Source organism: Photinus pyralis, unplaced genomic scaffold, assembly GCF_008802855.1.
Source record: "Photinus pyralis isolate 1611_PpyrPB1 unplaced genomic scaffold, Ppyr1.3 Ppyr1.4_LG1, whole genome shotgun sequence".
In the NCBI taxonomy this organism is placed as follows: Eukaryota; Metazoa; Arthropoda; class Insecta; order Coleoptera; family Lampyridae; genus Photinus; species Photinus pyralis.
Window position 1 is genome coordinate 44,787,151 of NW_022170249.1, and position 22,576 is coordinate 44,809,726.

At 35.8% G+C, this 22,576-nt stretch overlaps 1 protein-coding gene across 1 annotated transcript; it reads right to left on the bottom strand.

Annotated features, from left to right (window-relative positions):
- Positions 1–9,647: 9,647 nt before the first annotated feature.
- Positions 9,648–19,229, bottom strand: LOC116179064. Its single transcript, XM_031498774.1, has 5 exons — positions 19,141–19,229; positions 11,865–11,919; positions 11,543–11,815; positions 10,372–11,474; positions 9,648–10,257 (listed from the first exon to the last, which is right to left on the bottom strand). The coding sequence occupies exons 1-5, from the start codon at positions 19,183–19,185 to the stop codon at positions 9,862–9,864; spliced, it is 1,872 nt and encodes a 623-aa protein (XP_031354634.1). The 5' UTR covers positions 19,186–19,229; the 3' UTR covers positions 9,648–9,861.
- Positions 19,230–22,576: the final 3,347 nt, after the last annotated feature.

Consider the following 22,576-nt stretch of genomic DNA (forward strand, 5'->3'; position numbering starts at 1 on the left):
CTTTGGTATTTCTACATCGATGATTGTTTCCATAAAGAACACATATAAAATATTGATAGTGCATATACTAAGAAAAAATAAACTAAATGACACAGCATTACATCATAATTCATAAATGATATAATTTCCTTTTATGTGTTTGTATTCACTGTGCGGTTTTTCATGTTATAATAATTGACACAATTTCTGTTTCTCAAACTTTCTGTTTATCAATTTTAATAAATCATATTAAACTGAAAAGTTTAAATATTCCGTGGTAAATGAATTCTTTTGTATCCTTTATGATTATGAGGTATAGCTGCAATGAACTGTATTGTGTTGTCGAAGATACTACCATAATAATTATTAATGTCTGTTTTGTTGTATTTGAATTGACTATTTAATGGAATTGAATATAACAAAAGAAGTTAATAATCCCTATCACTAATTATCTTGTAGTTTATCGCCATTTGATCAACATGAGTGAAGAGATTATTAATTGCCCTCTCATTGTCTAAGAAAATAACGCAAATCTATTTTTATATTAATAATACTTGCAACTCTATTCTTGCAAATCATTTGAAATTTATAACTGGACATTCCGTATGTGATCGTTCTGGAGTGCAAGTACGCTACGTTAAAATTGAATTTCGTTTGAAAGTCGCATTCGCTACCTTTCAAATCGTGCAACCAATTTACTTCTGGCAAGTGGCATTAATTAACAAACGTAGAGATCATCAGTGCACAAGTATTCAGAATTATCCATCTACTGTTGATGATTACACCTTTGCTGTCGCAACTTGTTTGGAATATTATTTTATTACTTATACCACAGATCTACACATTATATCTGTATATACTTACTCGTACTTTAAAAGATTTTTTTGAAGATGGGGCTCATGATGGGACCTACCTTTAAGACAAATAAACAAGATACGAAGATTTTCAGTATGGAAATTTTTTGCCATTCAGTTCGTATTTGGAAACCAGGCTTTTAATCCTTTAATCATTTCTTTCGAAAAATTCCCGCAAAAATTACAAAACTTTACCTGCGAGGTCTGATTTAATTTTAAAATAGCAATGGCTCGTATTTTATGTGTTGTTCAATTCAATTGACTTGATTTCTTTTTAGAAATACTTGTAAAATTGTGCCTTTTGGACTATTCTACTGCTTTTCTCAGAAAATTCTATATATAGAATCTATAGATTCTGATGGCTCTGAAAGTTCTATGTTTTCAAGACAAATATTCCACAAGAGATTTTTAAAATTATACTGAGCAAATCATAGGTGGCTCTAAAAAGATTATACGAAGGCATTGAGAAGGATTGTAGTAGGTCTGATGTGATGATTTTTTTTTGCGTTGGATCCATCGTTCCTCGAAATGGGGGTTGAAATATATTGTGTGATCAAAACTCTCTAAACCTTCCCCATATAGTTTTTATTCGTTGAAGTTTTTAAAAATAAAAGCGACTAATAGTTTCGGCGTACTGCCATCATCAGGCGACTAGAAGTTCTAGTGTATAAATGAACTTTGTCTAAATCTTATCTGTAAGGAAAAAATATTAAATACATCATTTCTCCTTTGCTACAAATAAAGAAATTAAATCAATCATCAGTACCGCAACAATGCAGCGATATATTGGATCAACATTCATACTAACAGTAGGTACCATATGGCCAATATATATACAATAGTGCGTGACCGTTCAGAACAGACCGGTTGTCAAAGGAAACAATGAAAAGAAAATGATTGATTGAAAAACCTGCAGCTCTTTGAGATTTATAAATTAAATTAAACCTTGACAACGTCATATTTAATCCATTTTCTTAAGCTAATTTTCATATTTGCTTTATTAGGTATAGGTCCGCATAGGGCGTTACTACCGTAATGTCTGGGATGATCATTTCTACCTACAGCTTATCCTTGAACGTAAATGAAATTTTAGAATTTACCTCGGCTGAGCTACAAAAAATATTATTTTGTTTTGGACTTATATGCTTAAATCACACCCTCATTCTTCCTTCTTAGCATGATCTATGAGATACCTACGTAGATTGAACAGCTCAAGGTGAAGACTAATATAACGTGGTTTAAAGTGATATAAATTAAAATTTGCCTGCAATTGCATTGCCCTAATGAATGAAAGTAAATCTATTAATAATTTTACGTACCTAATTAGGTATGCAATACTTCCCCAAAATGCAACAAAAGATAAACCTTTTTTGTCCCAATTGAACATATATGGGAGAATAAGAATAACTGGATCTTAACGTTAATATTAAATTGCAATTTATTCATACAAATTAAAAAGTAAAGAACTCCCACAATTTCTCCACAGTCTACGGCAAGATGAGTCATGCTGACGTCATATGGGTGGTTCCTGCAACAAAATTGGCCGCAGAATTGTCAATACTTCGTCTGCTCTGAAGAAACTGCATTATTTTTACCGTATAAATATCATAAGTGAAAGATTCACTTTGATAGTATTTCAAATAAATCGAAAAATTAAATGCAGCTGCACATAATGATGTATAACTCTACAGTCAACCTACATGCAATGCCTCAATGAACACTTTCGATGTGTTCTTAGTCATATATGGAAAGGACAAGTATGCACTTACAATGTTTGCAAATGCTTAATCTAAACATTTTTTCCGCAAAGGAAAACAGACTAAATGCAGGGTTAAATAAAAACGTGTGCCGGTATTTTATAGTCAATCTAGATATTTCATATTAGCTATGACACGACTGAGTCACCGTTATAAATGTACAGAAGTTATTAGCACTAATTGTAAATTATGTTGCATAATAGGACGAGTTCCCGTTCTCTTTACCAAATTTGGTGATGTTTTTCTTCGTTTTCGTTGGGATTTCTCTTTTCGAGGAATTTAAGTTAAATGGGGTTAAAATTGCATTTCTATAAATAGTAATTAAATTTCATCATTGAAGGTATTTAAATTTGTAACTAATTGTAATTAATCTTTGTACTGTGAGAGGATGTGTACCCAACGTCTACCAAGTATGGGTATACTTCAGACACGTCTGCACTTATTTGGTTTGCGATCAGGACCTATTTTTTGTAAATGTTTTCAGAATGTTATCTATAATGTAACGGTTGTACTTGTAGGCATTCCGGTATCGCTTCTGGAAAATACGCCCCGCCATCTTTGATTATAGTGATATTCGAAGCTCGGTACATTCATTCCAAAAATCTCACCCTCCGAATATTCGTCACTGGAAAAATTCGCTATTGGAAAATTCGTCACCAGAGAATTTGGACTATGTGCGTCCAAGACAGCCACTATAGGAAGATCCGCCGCCTCCTTTAAAAAGTCAGACTTATATAATCAAAATTGGTAGATATAGGTAACGAAATAAAATTAAAATATATACAAAAAAGTACAGTATACTACTATAACTATATTTATAAGGTGTAGCTTTTTTATTTTTCTCCTATAACTTAAGCAGTCGTAATAAGTACCGACGAAAAGCTAAAATCAGAACTCATCAAGACCAGCGGATTAGACAGTTACTCGAACGCGAATACGCGGATACCTCCAAGGACTCGCAGGATCATCCGTGCCCGACAATCTTCTAAATCTAAGGTGTATATGGTACATCAGACTGCCGCTAATATTCACGCCCTCCATGGCGGTACAGCAAAAGCCACCCTGAGGGAGGCGGCCAAACTCGCCCACACCATACGAGCTCACACGCAGTAGACGCATTCCAGCACCACACCTGAAGATTACTCTCAGGAATTACCGGGAAAAGTCATTTCTTCCACCATTGACCTGGCGAAGGTGTACCACCAGATTCCAGTCACATACTGGAATGTACCTGGCCCCTGGGTACATCTATAAGTAAAAGCGTTGAGTGAAATGATTTCTTATTCAATGGTAGCCTCGCACCAGCAGCCGGTCCATGTTGTCATCAAATAGCTTGATAAATGGTGCCAGACTTTACAGAACGATATTGAGCTCGCGAAAAAGGGGCGCGTCACATATTTTCACCAACAAATTGCATATTTTTAATAGCATTCATCAGCTATCCCAATCGTTATTTATGAGTCTTAGGAAGTCAGTAAACTTCAATGAAAAATTGCCCCAGAATATTGCACCCCTCGTCAATTTATTTTGTTTCAATTAGCAACGGTAGTGACTGAATTGATAAAATAAAATCGATCAGCAAAATACCTGCAAGTGATAAACTGATAACTCAATAAAGAAAAGTCGTCACAAAGCATCCATCCACCAGTTTTAGAGTAGACACCACATACATAAATCCACAAAATCGTGTGGTACTGTGACTCGTTACCCATTTCCATATTTGTTTCTGTTTTTCAATTTGATTCATTTAGTCAATGCGATGATTTTTAAGATTTGACATGGCAAATCAAGGAAACCAATAGTTTTAAGTACCTACCATTAATTAAGATTTCTTAGATCTTGACATTCGAGAATTAACGTGTACAATTGTGTTTTACTGTTTTTGAATGCTTATCTCAAGCAGATTCTTTATCCGATTGTTTCCACTGTGTGTTTGAGTAATTTAAGATGGCGCCTAAAGCGGCGCCCAAAAATTGAAAGTCTTGTTTCGACGCGATATTATCATGCGGAATATCATTTTATTTTGGTCATTGATTTGGTCAAGGAAATTATAAGAAAACATATGCAACAGTTTGGTTTTATAACAGATGGATTATTGTGATGTAGTATATGGTCCGTGTATTGATTTACAAGATAAAACCAGGATCCAAAGACTTCAGAATGCATGCTTACGGTTAATATTTGGCATACGGAAATTTGATAGAGTTTCACATAAACTGAAGGATATTAATTGGGTAAATTTGTTAAACAGACGTTATATGCACTATTCAGTTCTTTACTTTAAAATCTTGTTACTAAAAACTCCACCTTACTTATATCACAAAATTACATTCAGAACAGATGTATGTACATAACTTAAATTTGAGGTTTAGGGGCCACATTACCATACCACGGTTAACCACTGAACTCGGTCGATGTCGTTTTACTTACAATATAGTGAAATGGTGGAATGATTTGCCATAGAACCTCAAAGTGCCTTCATTACCTGCGTTTCGACATATAAGCTTCGTACGTTATTATTGTTCGGACAAAACTGATTTAAAATAGTTCAATACCTCCCTTATGATTATTTCTTAAGCGTACAGCAGTGGACATGCAAGACCAATAATTAAAATAACAACAAACGAATTATGGGGTTAGGTGGTAGAACAGCACGCGGCTAACGTGAGCTGAATCTCGCCCCATGCGATGTGTGATATATTGTTACAAAATATATGTGGAAATAAAGACCATATTATTATTATTATAATTTTTGGTGAAAAATTAATTTAAGGGAAATTTTAGTGAACAGTTGGGGGCAGATCAATCAATGATAAATACGCTACCCCATATATTTTGTCTTGATTCTCGTATGTATGTATGTGTGCTTTCAAAACTGCAACCTTTTTGGCAACTAATAAAGATAATACTTTCAGTGCAAGTATTCCTTCAAATGGCAAAGAAAATGATGGCATTGGAACTTTTTTAGGCCTTTTGTACCTTTTATTGTAGGTAACATCCGGCTCTCAAGAAAAAGTAACTTCATTTTTCCGCATTCTGGTGAGTATGGTTATTTATTGTCCTGCATTTACAATGTATTGTTGATATTGAGATACTCATTCTCATTTCATCGGCTTGCTTTCGGAATCGACCTCAAAATTGTCTCCAACAACTTGAACAGTGCCTTTCCTTTCTTTAAGAATTTGCAACAATACGATGGATAATCTTTAATTCACTTAGGAAATGTAAAAATGTTTGACTTTGTTCAATAATCAACTCCGTCTCAAAACAATCTTGCAATTTTTGAACAAATGTCCTGCTTGAAAGAGTAGATACTCTTTTGTCTAAAGAAAAATGATGAAAGTCCTCGTGTGAGATCGAAGGGACTTCAGCGCATTTTTGTGTGGCAGATCAGTGTTTTATTAGCCAATATTGACTCCACCATCAATAAGATCTTGCCGAAAGCTACCACGTTCACTTTGTCGGTACCATTTTCTCACTTACCGTGCACTCGCAATTCGCGTTTGAAGTTTTGACTCCACCATCAGTAAAATCCTTTGGGGGTTACCATATTCCCTTTGTCGACACCCACTTCTGATCACCCGCAACAATTCGGATTTGAAGTTTCGACTCCGCACCATCAGTAAGATCTCGTCGGGGGTTACCACATTCCCTTTGTCGATACACAGTTCCGACGTCCCGTTCATTCGTAATTCACATTTTGGTAGATTTCGCTAAAATCCCGGCATAAAATCGTATTCAACTTTTGGGTACTTCACATAGCTCGACCTTCTATTAGTGACACGAGAAAGAGAGACCGCGATTCGCGCTGTAAGAAACTTTTCGGCGCCCAAAGTCGACTACCCCTCGAAGCGCGCCGCGCAAAAGGTGGTTTATTTCGCCCCTAGGAAAAAAAACAAAATTCGGCCACGCAGGAGTTGTGCGCGTTGACAAGATCTTACCGACGACACCAATTTGAAAACAATCGGAGAAAAACTGTAGAAGAAGATAGATAAAAACTGAAAAATCTCCAGGTTAGTATAATACGCTCGGGGATGGCGTCCAAGATGTCGTCGACTCCAAATCTTGTAGCCCCATCCCTAACGTTCTTAATTACACGGTCCCGATAATTACATGTACACTCCTTGTCTTTTTACAAGCGTTTTTCTACGGGCGCGCATTTACTGCCAGCCAGCCAGCCAGCCAGCCAGCCAAAGTGAGATTAAAAGCTACTTTTTACAAAAAAAATTTTTGCAAAAATGCGCTAAAAATAGGCTATCTTGTCTGACTTCTTACTCAATGATAAAATAAACTCCAGATCTCCCGCCTGGTGATACGGCAATGAACACTACATATCTGTTATACCTACTCGACTACACGAGTGTCTCATAAAAATGTGTTTTACCATTGAATAACAATAATTTTTCACTCAACGGTTTTGTACATTAGAATATTTTGAATCGACAAGGACAAAAATCACAGAGGCGCTTACCTTTAGGCATTAGACACTGCTACAGTACTTTACAACTCTAAAATTGTTTCTATTAACCAATTAAAATTAAAGCATACTCAAGTGATAGTGCGTATTTAAATTATTAGCCGACAATTGAGGCATTGACATAATGCGTTGCTACCATTTCCCAAAAAAATTGGAATACAAATAAGGCTTTTAGCATGTTATGATTCAAATAAACCAGCAATAGATACTCTAGTTCTGTTTCCAATTAGAAATGGTATCATAAACCAACCTCCTCCAAGTTTCTTTTCTAATTATTCTGATAACCATTGTACTCACCGATCTTTCACATTATAGGAACTTATTTGTAAGATTTAAGATTTAACAATAATATGAGTCTATAACGTGAATTTTTGGGTTTATAGTTGGAAATGCAAACATTTTTTAGCGTAACATAACGAAGTTGAGGTAACGAGTTTCCGTCGTCTGTCGGTCTGTCTGTTCCCTCGAGATCTCTGCCCCTGGGCCACCTAGAGACTTCAGGTTTTCTCTAATTAATAGCTGCTATTGTCTATACTTTCCCGTTACTCAGCATTTACCGTTGTGTTAGGTGGCAACACTCATGAGTGGGTTTTGAAACATTTTTTTTAAATTTTCAAGTAGCAGTAGCGACATAATTTGAAGTTCACGGAAGTATGGTTTGCGGTGAGCTCTACATTGTGCCCTCACCATTCTCTTCATCCCTATTTTTGCGTAAAAAAGTCTTGTTCCCATCCTTCGGATTCTTAAATCCTTCCACTTCTTGAAACTTAGGATTTTTTAGTTTGTGTAGGTTTTTTAGTTCATTCTATTGTTTGGGATATTTGACATGGTTGTGATTTTTCCCTGTCTTCAGATACTTACTTCGGATTCTTTTGTTTCTTCGGAATTTATAACGTTCTTTGAATTATTCTTAGATTTGTTAGAATTTCCAGTTTCTTCTTAGTAATCAGTTCTTGAGACTACTTGAATTTTCAGATCCTTTGTATGCTATTTCTTTATCTCCATCAGATTATTTCATTTAAAAAAAGGTTTAGCTTAAATTGTATCTATAGGCGCCCCTTGGTGTAAAAACCAGAGATCTGATGTTGTTAACTGTAGAAGTTGGTAATATTCCTAGTGTATTCGCTAACAACATTGTGAAAATTTTGCTTCCTTAAACGTAGGGGCGTCTACTTCTACATACTATCATGTTTGCTAATCCTAATATCCTAAATAATAACACATTGTGATAGCAGATTCAAAGATTGATGGTTAGTGCGATAAAGAATAAAATTATTACTATTTTTAAAAAATAAACGTTGAGAAAAATACGCATCACGCTGCTCGAACGCTGGGAATCTATCACGATTCTTATACGAGTATCGAGCGTTTCGATTTTTTTCCATATCGCTGTTCTTTTCAGATGTAAGGTGTGTTGCCTAATCGGAGGGGTATCTCACCACAATCTGATTTACTATTCTGACGAAATATCACAATTCCACTCTGTGAGTTTTCTATTCGCAAAAGTTGATACCGGTCTAATTCAATTCCTTTTCACCAGTTAGGGACCAGTCTTCGCAAATATACTGTTAAAATTCAAGTCAAGTTCAGCATTATCCCCCGCTGCAAAACCGGACAGACAATAATACCGTAGTAGTCCCAGACAATACGATCAGAAAAGGGGCTAGAGCCTAGAAATACAAATCACTAGCCCTCTACTTCTGGTGGTACGCTTATTATACTTAGCTACGCGGATTGGCCTATCGCTTTCATTTTTTAAAGTTTATGAGTGTACTCTCGATGCCCTCAGTGGTTTATTACATAAAAATCTAATCGAAAGTTAAAAAAGGTTTACTGTTAAGTATACTAAACAGTTTATCATTAACTTGAGAATTGTGGTATATGCACTATATTTTTGTAATACGAATGTAATAACATTTTGTATGTGGATACGATACGAGGAGTCTACTACGTGCTTTATTCACAAAATAAGTCAGAAATCCTCCTTTTGAGATAGTAGATTAAAAAGTTGATACCTCGCCCCTAAGCTTCTTATGGGGATTTAGATTAGCCTCATTTCCATCTAAAATGATTCCAGCATTACACACGTGTTGAGCGCGGCCTTGCACTACTTCAGCAACAACCCCACATGAAGTTCGGTGTCATCATTTCACTATCTTATCATCCAAAAAGATTACATTTACAAGGGTTAAAGGTTTAGTCCTAATAAGTTGAGTTATAAATACCACCATAATCGAGCGTTCAGTTCAAATTTCATTGGTTCAGCTACACTTATACGCTATTATAGTAGGGATTATATTTATATCTCTATACACTGATCCTGCCACCAATTTATTTATGACTGTAGACCCATGTAATGATAATGCCGATGAACCGTAAAAAGGTACTTAAAAGTAACCAAAAAACGTTCTTCTTTTTTTTTTGTAAAATGCTTTCAATTCCAATTTAACTGTTTTTAATAGTGCTCCATGTGAATCTAAACCTGATATCCCTCTTATCACCTTACGTGTCGTTAAAGAAGCAGATAGATACATGTAACAACATATATTTAACAAAGTACAAAAATAAAGATAGGTAACATTTAAAATAATACGATGCTATTAACGTGTTTCACAAATAAATTTCAAATACAATTACAGAGTAGATACTTCTTTTAAACTTTCTACTTTTTGAATAAATAACTAGTCTAAACTGTGTAAAGTATGATCACAATTAACAACTAATGGACAGGATACCTATAAGAAATATTTACAGAAAAGTCACAATCCAAGCAATAACAACTGGAATGAATTGTTTAATACCCATATTTTTTATACAAATCAGATACTATAGCTAATGCACCGCCAGGAATAAATCTGACAAAGTTATCACCAGCTAGTGGACCCATCGCATATAAATTATTAATACCTGTAACGGAATAATTTAACTTATTTATGTCAATGTTGTTTGCTTTATTGTCAATTGGTAGATTCTTGTTGACTCCTAAATTGAAGTTGTCTGGTACAAAACTAAGATCTGAATGAGCGCCGATTAGAACTGCCGCGAATGATACGTTGAAGGTTAACTTTTCTCCAGATTTCGTTTTGATTGATACTATCCTTTTCTCACTATCTATGTCTGTTAGTGTACATTCCGGTAGCGCAGTGTAGAGAGGGTAGGTTGAACCTCCATCCTGCATCATTTGATGAACCTGAAATGTAACAATCATTTAATTATTTGGATACACTTCGTGTTCACTAAACGATGGACCACACACGCATCAAAAGATATGGAAAAAAACTGGCTAGACAAGAAATCAATTTACCTTATGATACTCCGGGTACATGTTTTCAGGGAGTTTTTTCCCAAGATCCCCATTCTTATGCCTAAATAGATGTAAAACCGGAATATCTCGACATCTTGTGGCGATGATGGCGTCGGCCGCACTCAGACCTGCACCGATCACCAATACAGGTTCAGGATTTGAATTAGTAGCCGCGTGTCGGTCCAAATTCAGTTCCAAACTGCGTACATCGTGTACCATCCAATGGGGACTTCTTTGATTTTCCGGCAATGATAATCTGTTGGGTAAGTCGCTGGTGCCATTAGCCAAAACTAAGTAGTTGCACGTGTAGGTAACGTAGCCGCCAGTGATTGCGTCATAAGTTTCCACTAACCATTTCGGATTAGAGCCGCGAAATGTGGCAGGATCACAGTTTTCTTTCAGTCTGTCAGAATCGTTATCACAATTATTTAAGAAGTGAGGCACCGTTGAGGAATGACACGAACTTTTAACTTGATTAAAAAAGCTACCGTGTTCGTTAAAAAATTTACCACAAAAACTATCACATGGAGATTGAAAACTATCAAAATCACAGGAAACGTTTACAGATCTATTTACAGGAGAAGAGTAAGAAAAAGGAACAGTTTCTAAAGCTTCTTGGCACCGCCAATTGATTTGATTAGGAGCTTTTAGTACAACCTCGCGTATTTTTCTATCGGGACTTTGCTCATTTTTCACTAAGGCATCTCTTCGTCGTTTACATTTCCTATTCGCGCGCAAACGGATGAAATTAAGAGCGTTGGATAGAGAACAGATCTTCGGCCTTCGAGGTTCGCCATCGGATTCCATTTTCTTGATTTTGCTCGGTTCCGGGCCGCAAGTGACTGACGGTTCGTCTAGCTGCCTAATTCGAGTGACGCATATGCCCGTTTTGAAGTACTTCTCCAGTTGCATTTCTTTAACGTATTGCGAGTAGTATTTAGCGACATTTCCGGCCGAGGCGCGCTTTTCCGAGCCGTCTCGTGCGCGATATGGTAAACCGGGTAGTGCCATCCAAGTGCCAAGGGATAAGGTTAAAATGTTCGGGTCCATATCGTGCCAGGAACCACCAGGAGGTCCCTTCCCCAACACCACGTGGTCAATCTAGAATATCATTAGTGGTAAACACGTACAAGTATCAATTTGAAACTCTCACCTCATTTCCCTCTTTTCTCCATTCCCTCTTTTCTCCATTCGATTAATGGTGTTAATTCTAGTCCCATATCGGCGTAAGGTTGTGCAAGTGAGTCTAATAGCAGCGAAATTGGGTTGGTCGACCTTCCTTCTAGGCCGTTAGCCAATTCAAGTAGATCCTGGTGTACTAAGCTGTTACTGTTGATCGTGCCAAGGCGCGCAGACAACAAGTCATCTGGATGAGACGTTGAAATTAAATAGGGTATGTTTCCTGATAGCATGTACGAAAGTGCCAGCCCGCTTGGCCCATTTCCTTAACGGAAAAGAATATAAAACGGTTCAAAAAACCGTCTTCTACTTACCGATGATCACCACGTCCTTATGAATGACTTCTGAACTTACGTTTTTCATTGTGGGCTGTAATTATAAAGAAAATTAATCACTAAAGATATACAGCGAAAAAGTCCAAGTCCTTCCGCCGGACGAATGCGAATGAATGAGAGAGTTTGTGGCGTTCCGAATGTAAGCTGCTTAAAGATAACGTTCGCCTTATCATATTTCCAAATAAGTTACGTATTGGTTAGATTTTTTAATTAGGCGTCAAATTTTGACGTAGGTACGACATTGTGGTGAGATTTTTTTGAAATAAATGGTGGGTACCTATATGATTCGTGCTATCTTACTAGATGAACAAAAATATTTTCCCGATACGTCGGGGGGGAAATTGGTGGCTGCTGGGGTCAACTACTTACGTTATCGGTGATCATAAACATCTTGTGGTCTTTTTACATAAACACAGAACCCCTACTGATCTATTACCGATGCAATAAACAAAATTGGAACTTGAATCCCATTGTGGATATCGTGGAATGCCCAGATATGGATTTGCCCATTATGACATCTATACACTCGACTAGAAGTGAGTCTCAGTCTCAGTGCTGATGACTTGCCAATTTTATATTAAGAGATAAGACGTAGTAAACATAAATGACCACTTAATGATAATACCATTGAATTTAAAATTCAATGATAATACTATTTTATGCTGGCGATGACTAGGTACTTCTTATCAAAAGCACGATTGGAAACCGAATCTTGTAAATTTCCATATCAAATTAATTTTCGTCAAGTCCTAATTAAAAATAATGTGACTAGACTTAATTGCGATAACGCGTCAATATCGTTTTTTGGGTTGTAAACCTCACTACCGGTGTTTCAGTGTACATTGTTCTCGAAATAGTAACAGTACCGATCGATAGTAGATAATGGCCCCCGCAAAGTTAATAAACGATAAGTTCACGTAATTACTTCATGAGCTATTCCAAAGAATGCTAATAGAAACATGACCTGACATTAGAGCTACATGGATCGAAAGTAATAATTTATGTCAGTAATGGCCAAGTATTACGGACAGAATCAATACGACAGCGTCGCGACGCGGCAAGGGCGATGTTATACGCGGGTCAAGGGGGCGCCCATTTCATAATTAAGTAAACTAAGAGCTTTTCTTTGGGGATAATCTTGAAAATCGTCTTTATTAAGAGACCATCAAAAACCAATTTTACAAGCGTGATTATTAGAAAACTCATTATGAGAATAAGAACGATGTAATGATACTGTTGCATGTACATTTTATAGTTTCATGGTTACTTCAATTATGTATTGTCATTTTGCAAGACGTTATGCTGCAAATTAAGAGTCACGAAGGGTTTACGTTTGAGTTTTCCCATTGGAATTACAACAGAGCCACTACTCACTTTTACCTACCTACCACTAGGTACACTGAAAATACAATGCGAAGGGCGTCAATTAATGTACTGATGTACTGATCAGCACATTGGCTCTGTTGCATAATTTTGGAATTTTTTACTCTTTTTACTCTTCAGAGCCGAAGTATGTATTTCTAGAAATAGGTATGTTACTACGCAAAACAGAATATGAATAGCTAGAAGCCAAGTCGTACCGAAAGCCTAGTAGGCTGAAATGCTTCATCATGAAGTCTGTCTCTCTGTCCGTTTAAGTCTACCCGCCACTAAAAACTCGAAAATCAGTATTTTCTATCCTGTTTGTGTCAATTATTATTGATAGCTATGATCTACCGCAATAATTTACAGATCTCCTTCATCACCTGCTCCACAGGTTTGATTTAGTTGTGGCCGTTACTGCATGCTTTGCTACAAAAATTTATGCATTAAAAAACACTGTTTTGTAGACTAAATTTTGACCATTTCGTGGAACTGAAACGCGTATAATAATTACTTGCAAAATACAAATCATTGAACTGTATAATCGATGATTTTAACATTTGCGACTTCTTCCTAATTACATCAGTATAAAGCTATTTTTAAATTTGCTTAATTTGATTTGTAAGTTTGTATTTAGGCATCAATTATAGAGGTCGTTCGCCAAACGTTTAGTTATTTTGCTACTTGCCAAATTAAATGTTGTTTTTATTGATTGTTACTACTTAAATTAATACGTTGAGAATGAATGAACACTAACAGGTAATGGAATGTGGAATCCTTTTATTTTTTATTTATTTATAGCCCATCCTCTTAATTCTGAAGATTGTTTATTTGCACTCATTCTTTTCAATTTGGCCTTCAGGTAATTTTAGAGACACACCATTATAAAGAAGGAACTAGGAAATTTTGTGATTAACACCTTCCCTATAGCCAACATGCATTAATGTTTTTGTCGATGCCATAAATAGTTGTTTATCTGTAGTAAACACAGTGGTTATTAATTTTCCATTGCCTTCAGATCCTGTGTAATGTAATAAAGTTATAGTATCTTAATATATTTACAAATTGAAGATAGATTGGCACACTTAACCAGTGCAAAGTAAAACATAATGACCTTCAATTATTATTGCAATGTCAGCACCGCAGGACCATGTAAATTATACATTTTGGTTTAAGAGCGTTCTGCAAACGGTCAACAAAAACTGCCTTGTTTTTTAAGCATTTACAAAAGCGTCCCTTCGAAAATTATCTACATCTTTTAAAATGGACCTAATGTAGAGATAGTCATTGTATTCATCATTTTTTAACATCTTCAGTTCAAAATATCATGGGAGGTTCAATGATGTGTAGGTTGAAAGAAAACCATTGACCTATAGATCATCAGTTGATCATCAAGGGTGTCCCATTAGGAGTGAACTAAGCTGAGTTTCTGAATATCCAAAACACTTTTTTGGTATAAAGTTGATACAATGCAAAGCAAAGTTTGCAGCTTTAGGGTTAGGGATCGATTAGCTCTTAAGATGGATATCGAGAGGGTGTTAAAACTACATGATTGTCATTCTTATGTTAAATACTCCCATGTGAAGAACTTACTATAAGGCACAGGTACATAGTTTTCTTTTCAAGATACTTAAGGGATGGATCTCTACCAGTAAACACTAGTCATCGAGGTAAATCGGTATAGTAACACATAATGCACAGTGTAATATGCATTGAAAATTACAAAAGTACACAAACTAGTTTTCTAAAAATAAGTAGTTGGCACGCCTATTAGATGCATCAAATTGCATTTATTAATATCCGTTTTATTCAAAACTTGACTATAATTAGTTTTTAATTCGAAACGGAACTTACGTTTAAATAGTGACGTCAACGCGCAGCTTTCTAAGACATTAGAAGAATGATCGGGTCGTTTAATTATACATTTTGTCGTTTTTTTACAAATGTCAAGTTTGACGTAAGCACCAAGTAGATCTCACCCAGAATTACAAATTAATTATAGAAGTGCACGCGATTAAAAATTAAATATTTCCTTTTAAAAAATTGTGTTCGAATGTGCAATTTCTTCGCATAAAACCAGGCGAACTGTACAAATATGCATTCAAATAAATGGGCAGTTTGCCAAATTCCATATTTTCAGATAGACCTTAATCGAAAAAGTAAATTCCAGCAAAAATGATAATAAAAATAGTTTCTCTTCTCAATATATAAAGAAGTGAACATTAAATTTAATAATAAATTAATCTTTATCCTTACTATAGTCGGGACTGAATAGAATTCTGCTTCAACTAATAGAGACATATTTTCATAGAGAAATTTAATGTTTGGTTTATTTCAACTTTTTACTAGGCAAAGACAAGTTGAAAAAGGGAATTTGTAGCAAATTAAAAACAATGCGTGTCTCCGAACTGCAATATCACATACAACTTATGAAAATAGGTGTATGGTGTATTAAATAGGTACTGCACAACAAATTACTTTATAGCACGAACTAAGGGTAAACTACTTTTCCGAACCACAGCGGGAAAAATAAATGAAATTTTAAGGTTTTTGACTTAATCCTTTTAACAAATGGCATATAATTTTTTAAATATTTATCAACATGAACATCAAAATGACAGGATCCCTGATTTTGATGTAGGGCGATGGAAGTGGGTGCGTATGGAGTATAATTGATTAGCAATGCCCACAGTAAGTAGCACTAATAGTGAGAAGGATTTGCGCTGCGTCATTGATTTATGAATCAAGTTCAGACGTTTATCTATCTCTACTGCAACAACGCGTAATTGTGCGAAACCTGCTTAAAAAACTTGTCCGACATTGAGTCACAAATCAGTAACGCAATGACTATAAAGTTACACCATTTTATTTTGTGTTAATCAATTATTCATGTAAGCATAAATTAGAAATTTCAAGCGAATTTTGCTTTATTGTTCTGCAGTTTAGGGTGGTATTTTGTAACTATGCAGCTGTGTTATTTATACATCATTTTTTTTTAATGGCGATCACTTCCAAAATATAAACATTGAGGACGGCCCAAAAAAACGGAACGTCGAACTTTAAAATCTAATTATGCCAGCTTGTATGGAAGAAAAAGTTGCAATGAGAACTATATGATATGTTTTCAATAATCTTTCCAAATAAAACCACAAAAAAATAACAAAGAAACTAGTGAATTTCGGTTTTTTTCCCGGTATTCGGGATTCCTTCACGTTCGAAGCAGTTCGACCCCAAACTGCGCAACTGTGCCTCCATTTAATCTACTTATGATCACAGAATTTGGGACACTTAATAGAAGGATTAGGATCGTAACTAAAGTCTGGCGGGAATTACCGTAGTAATACTGAACTATAAAATTAAAATTTGTTATAAACTTAAAACATATGCAAATAATTGAATAAAGACAATAAAAATTAAATTTTGACTACACTACACTAAATAAATAACTTGAATAAAATAATACTAAAGTAAAATATCAAAACAAAAGTTAAGGTTTACATCGGGTATTCGAACTAGGATGGTCTGGGGGCATCAGGGTAAGAGATAATGCTAAAGGCGCAGGGACATCATCGTACTCCCGACAAAGCAAGAACCCGATGGGCGTTCCCCGATCGTAATCATCTTCTCCCAATTCTTGTAAAACTTGTATAGCAAAAAACTTGTTCTTTTTCAGGTAGCTAGATACGATTGTCAATTTTGCAACCGAATTGATGATATCTCACGTCATGTGAGATTTTCCCTAAATTGACCGACCTGTCTAACTTTTTTATTACATACTGATACTGACAAGTTTCATTGAATGCTCGACCACTACGCGCACATTGGTGTTTAGATCCATACAAAAAATTATTTCTGTTCCTTCAGCTAAGGCGTACCCCATCTTTAAGTTATTTTAAGTAGGTACTTAACAAAAAAGAATGATTTTGAAAGAAAACAAAGAAACATCGATATCAGTTATAGTTGCATAGCTAGAAACTTTTCTGTAAAACCAAGGGGCATTCAAGGCTCCTTACAATTCGGTTAGAATATTTAATGGAGCATACCAAATATTCGTTGCAAATTCGCAGGGTTTAGGGGTAGGGGCGCAAGTCATAAGCTCATTTTTTTAACGACAAACTATCGACTATCACAAACTTCGATTTGATGTGGGCAACCCTAATCATCGCACATTAGTCAAGCAATATTCTTCACAGTGACAGTATATATTTATATACATATATTACACTAATTCCATCCCATCCATCTGCCTTAGGTTGTCGCGGCATATTACCAGGGTAGCCGTTAGCCTCGACGGGCCCCGGGAATATTTTTTGACCGTGCCCCTATAATTGAAATTTTTGTTGTCCTTCGCCCTTATCTTAAACTAGACATTTTCAATCTTGACTCCTTGGATTTGAAAGGAGAATGAATAATTTTCATACAGACACAGCAATTTTCATAATTTATTATGAATTGTTAGAATTCAAATAACCAAATTACAACTTAACTATGTGAATTTTCTTATTAGCAAAAGTGAATATCACTCGCTCAAAATTATTTTCTCTAGCAAGCTGAGCTTCAAGAGCTTATGTGCCGAGATTGATCTAACGATCTTGACCCATAGTAGATCTCAATTGGTTTTTTACCTAGCGAACCTTCTGCCACCGTGACGTAATTAGGAAATTTTGCTCACTGGTATGGTTCTTTAAATCTGCTTTTTTTATGTTCTACTCTCTCATATAGAGATATGCATATGCAGATTTCTGTTAAAAAATACTTACAATTAAAAATCAGGTTTCAAAATCTCTTTTGGCCGGGCCCCGTGGCAAATGCCCCAGCTTACCCGCCTTATCGGCGGCCCTGCAATGTTCCTAGCCAAATAGAAAATGAAATTTATTTTCAGGTATTTTATTTTTTAATTATGTACCAATTGCAATTTTCGCTTAATGTTGTTGAAATAGAACATCCTACTCCCTACTACGAAATACTATACTACAGACAGCGGGTAAAGTCTATGCGTGTGGCGTAAGTTGGAGAGTTGTGTCATTTATAAATAACGATCGCCATAAATAAACATGAATGGAGAAAGCGTGATGAATTTTTCGCGTATTTTTGCATGTTTATCTGATAAAATTGCATTACAATGGTGTAACTATTACCACTACTGCCACAGAGTATCCTTATAGAAATGGGATTGCAAATATGCATTTAATGTCTACGTACCTACTCTCGTTTTATAATTGGTTCAGACGGACGATATCGCCTGACGGCATATCATTTGAAACTGGTCCAAAAAAGTTAGATAGGTCAGCTTAAATCCTATCGACATGACGATCCCGCGTTTAAAAATAGCACTGATTATGAAATATTGAATTCTCGAAACTAGGAAATCAGGATCTTCCTATGACAGTGCTCGGTTATGGCAAATAGAATTCATCGCCAACTTAAAAATAGGACAATTCGGTTCCCGTAATTTGAACTGTGAGTCAGTCATAGAAATGTATTCCAAGAAGAATTGCACAATCATTAAATACCAAATATTCCACATTATGTTGAATATTGATATAGAAGTGCAAAGACCGATTTGGCGATACTTTCCCAGAAATTATATTTCTAAAAGAATGATCAAAGAGAATTGTAAAACGATCCTAAGGAATTTCCAAAAATATTTCAAGATCTAATCTTTGTTTACGATATAAAACGTATGAGCGTGGCCGTTTCGTAGCGAACCCGTTTCTTACTTTTTCCCAAAGGTGAATCATATTGCTTGAAGGAGATTATTCTCTAAAAAAAAAGGTGTTGGGCGCCGTCTGGACCGCATTCAAATTTGGCAAATCGAAATTCTCCACAAAATTGTTCATAACAATGGGCCGGGACGACCCTGACCACATTGATATATTCACACCACCCTCACCAATAGATGTGTCTGGCCGAGATGTTTGATTTTCTCTTTGTGCATACGCTCCTCCGACACATCGTTCTTAAGATATTCGCCATCACCAATAGATACCTATGTCTCTTCCAGACGTTCCATTTTATCCTTATGAGTAACTGATTTCGGTAGTACCTAGTTAGAAATAAATTCCTTCCGTTGAGACCATGAAGAGTAGAACCAGTGTTTTAAAAGAGGATTCTAAGAATACATTGGTATATGTAAGAAATATTTATCAGGATAACTACTTACATCAAATACTGGCGTGAATTCAATCCGCCCATCTGAGTGTTTGGAATCTCCGCAGAGAGGCTACATAGGAAGATTCGTTTTTTTAATTTAACATGTTTCAACACATAAGGTATAGGCGTAACGATTAGAGTTGTAAAAATTTGTTGTTTAGGGTACATGTCAATAGCAAATTAAGGCATAAAAATTTGGTTGTATACTTGGCGGATCTAAAAAAACGACAGAGCGCCTCTATGACCCTACGTGAAGATTACGGAGGAGCGCATTGCTCGCGTGGATGGTAAACGTTCGTCAGACACATCACAGAGGACTATATTGCCACTGTTATCGGTTTTCTATTAAAATTACTTTTTGAGTACCTAAATTTTGGGAGACCCTTTATATTATAATTCCATAAGACTCTAATATGAAAACTATTGTTGTTTCATACTATTTTTTTATAGTCGTTCCCGGCGATTTCGTACCGTCTATTAGTCAATGTCAATGTACACCTGTACGCTTTCAAAAAAACCTACGCTTTAAATGTCAAGTCTCGATCTGCTGAAGTTTCGACTTTAAAACGTTAAATCCCGTTTTTCATCATTCCCATCCCGTGGGAATTTCGGAAAGTGTTTTACTAAACTAAGAACCTGTACTGTAAAGTCAAGGCGGACTATAGTATAATATGACATGATTGTACGGGAATGGGGGCGGTAATGGCATACCTTTCGACATGAAAATTTTATTCTCTTTAAGAAATAAGAACCTTACAAAGATGATCACTAAACCCGACTAAACCCATTCCTTCCGAAGATTTTTATTTTAGTTAATCGCTCCTCTCCCCCTACCCCATGCTTTGTCCTGCTCAGTATATGGGTAATTCCATCTCTTTCTGAACTTTGAATCCGAATTATGGAGAGAATCGAATCTTTCGTGTAGACTATTAATTCGGGACCAAAGTTTCTATGAACTGAACAAATTCAAGTGATGATCTGAGTTCTAAAGGCTACTAGGGTTGATGTTAAAGTAACTAGCTTATGATATGATATGATAGTAGATCAAGCTCTGGGTGTAGCCAGGCGAATGTGACAAAAGACAGTATTGTATGCCAATTTTATGAATAACCATTACAAAATCAATATAGCAACAACTTTGAAGCGTAATCATGAAAAAACTGATATTATCATTATAAGTGAGTAGGAGTTTTTGTAGAAATTATCTGTGACTTTGTAAAAAGTTCAAAGTGCCTTTGTATACTGCAAATTTCTAGCATCTGATATTTTAATCCACTTATATCTACTACTGGATAATTTATTCTCGTCCAACTTTCACGCGACTATAAATTAGACAAGTGATAGGTATTCAAAGTCTAAACAATTTTTCAATTTGTGAAAAACGTAATTTTGCAAAATGTAACACATACCTATTACTAAAAAATTACGATCCATCCACTCACTTCTAAAACTAGGTTTTAAAACCACATGTAAATTTCTCTACATCGGCACTTGCTAACGATGTGACCACAGAGATTCTGTGAATGAATGAAGTGACCGAGTAGAATATTCTTAGATTTGATAATAGTCATTTGTGAATTACGTACTGCACACATTAAGTTGACAGGAAAGCCTAACAATGAATTATCATCAAAAGATATAAATGCACTTCCCACGATCAGCCGATTAACGATATCGGTGGAGATCCCTACGTCACTTTGGTGTATTTTAGCATTAATAGAGGAGACAGTCAGCCTTGAAAAGTTGCGCGAAAATTCAGACAGAAAAATTTGTGGAACTCGTTTACATAAGTGCCGAGTAAGTAATTCGCAATTATGCAAATCAGAAGTGGGCGAAATTTCTCTCTGGGTTTTACCTAGAACACCTTGGACTCCAGATTCAGGAAACGGAAGAGAACTTCTCAATAACTGCCACCAATTACTTCAATTCAATCGCAAATGTCCTTGTAATTATCGTATACTTTTTGCCAGTATTGAATTGCGGTTAAAAAAAGATAGTAAAAGTTTTGAATTAGCAGCGGATTACGACCTCCACAAGTGACTGGCCGTGCACCTGTGCCAAAACTAAAAAAAGACGGAAAAAGTTCTTAGCCTTCGTTATTTCTTATCAACGAAATTCCGCCGTAACATGTGGATAGTTTGATGATACTGTAATACAAATACCACGATAAGCGATATCACGTTATGACAATAATCAGCACAAGATCGCAACATTGGGTAATATATACAAAGGTCAATTAAGCGATTACTTCATAGGTGGTACTTTAATCAATCATTAGGTGAACGGACTCAATTAACTGGTTTACAGATTGCTTTTTTTCGAATTAATTTAGTTGCGTGACGCAAAATGCTACACATGGTTCAACCTAGTTTGGGAATATACATGAGCACGACAATCCTCTTCAAGAAAGCCTTGTGGACTTGAAAATGGGGACACAACCGTGAACCGTACTACCGCTGTCATCTAAATATGATAGTTCCATTGCAATATCAGACATGGTAACGTTTCAAAGAAACGATTTCAAGTGCAGGAAATGCTTTGAATAGCGAATTAGTAGCAATTTCAGCGGTTTTGTTTAATGATTTGATGCAGAAATTTTACTTTTGATGATGATGGTGAGGATGGACACACGTGCCTAATCCGAGGCCTAATCACTAATTTTCTTCTGTGTATAAGATCGAAGAAATATTACGATGTTAATTTCGACCACCAATTCTTATATAAATGTAAGCTTGCATGGTGAAATGGAACAAAATGCGTGGGGTTGAGTTCCAGAGTACTTGGAACATTGACGTAGACGTAAAGTTCAAGAAAGTAGTGTCGTTGGCACTGGGTAGAATTTTGTAAAAACTGTTTGCTTTCTAACATCCATTTTTATATTCCGGTTTACTGCTTCAGTGATGTGAAAATAAACGTATCAAAAAAAACAACAATACAGGTTCCCATCCACAGAGTTGTATATAAGTAAATAGAGAGACAGTCTTGTAGCGAAAAATTGACTCCAATTGAACCTTGCGCAGGCCGTTGGTGAGTGTGCGCAGTAATCGACAACAGAACCGGCTTCAAATTAAATGATCCTTAAAGCAGGTTCGGCTTGAGAATAATATGGTTTCTCATTGCAACAAAAATTGAAAAGAAATTCAATGTGTGGTGAATGATGTTGTTAACACTGTGTC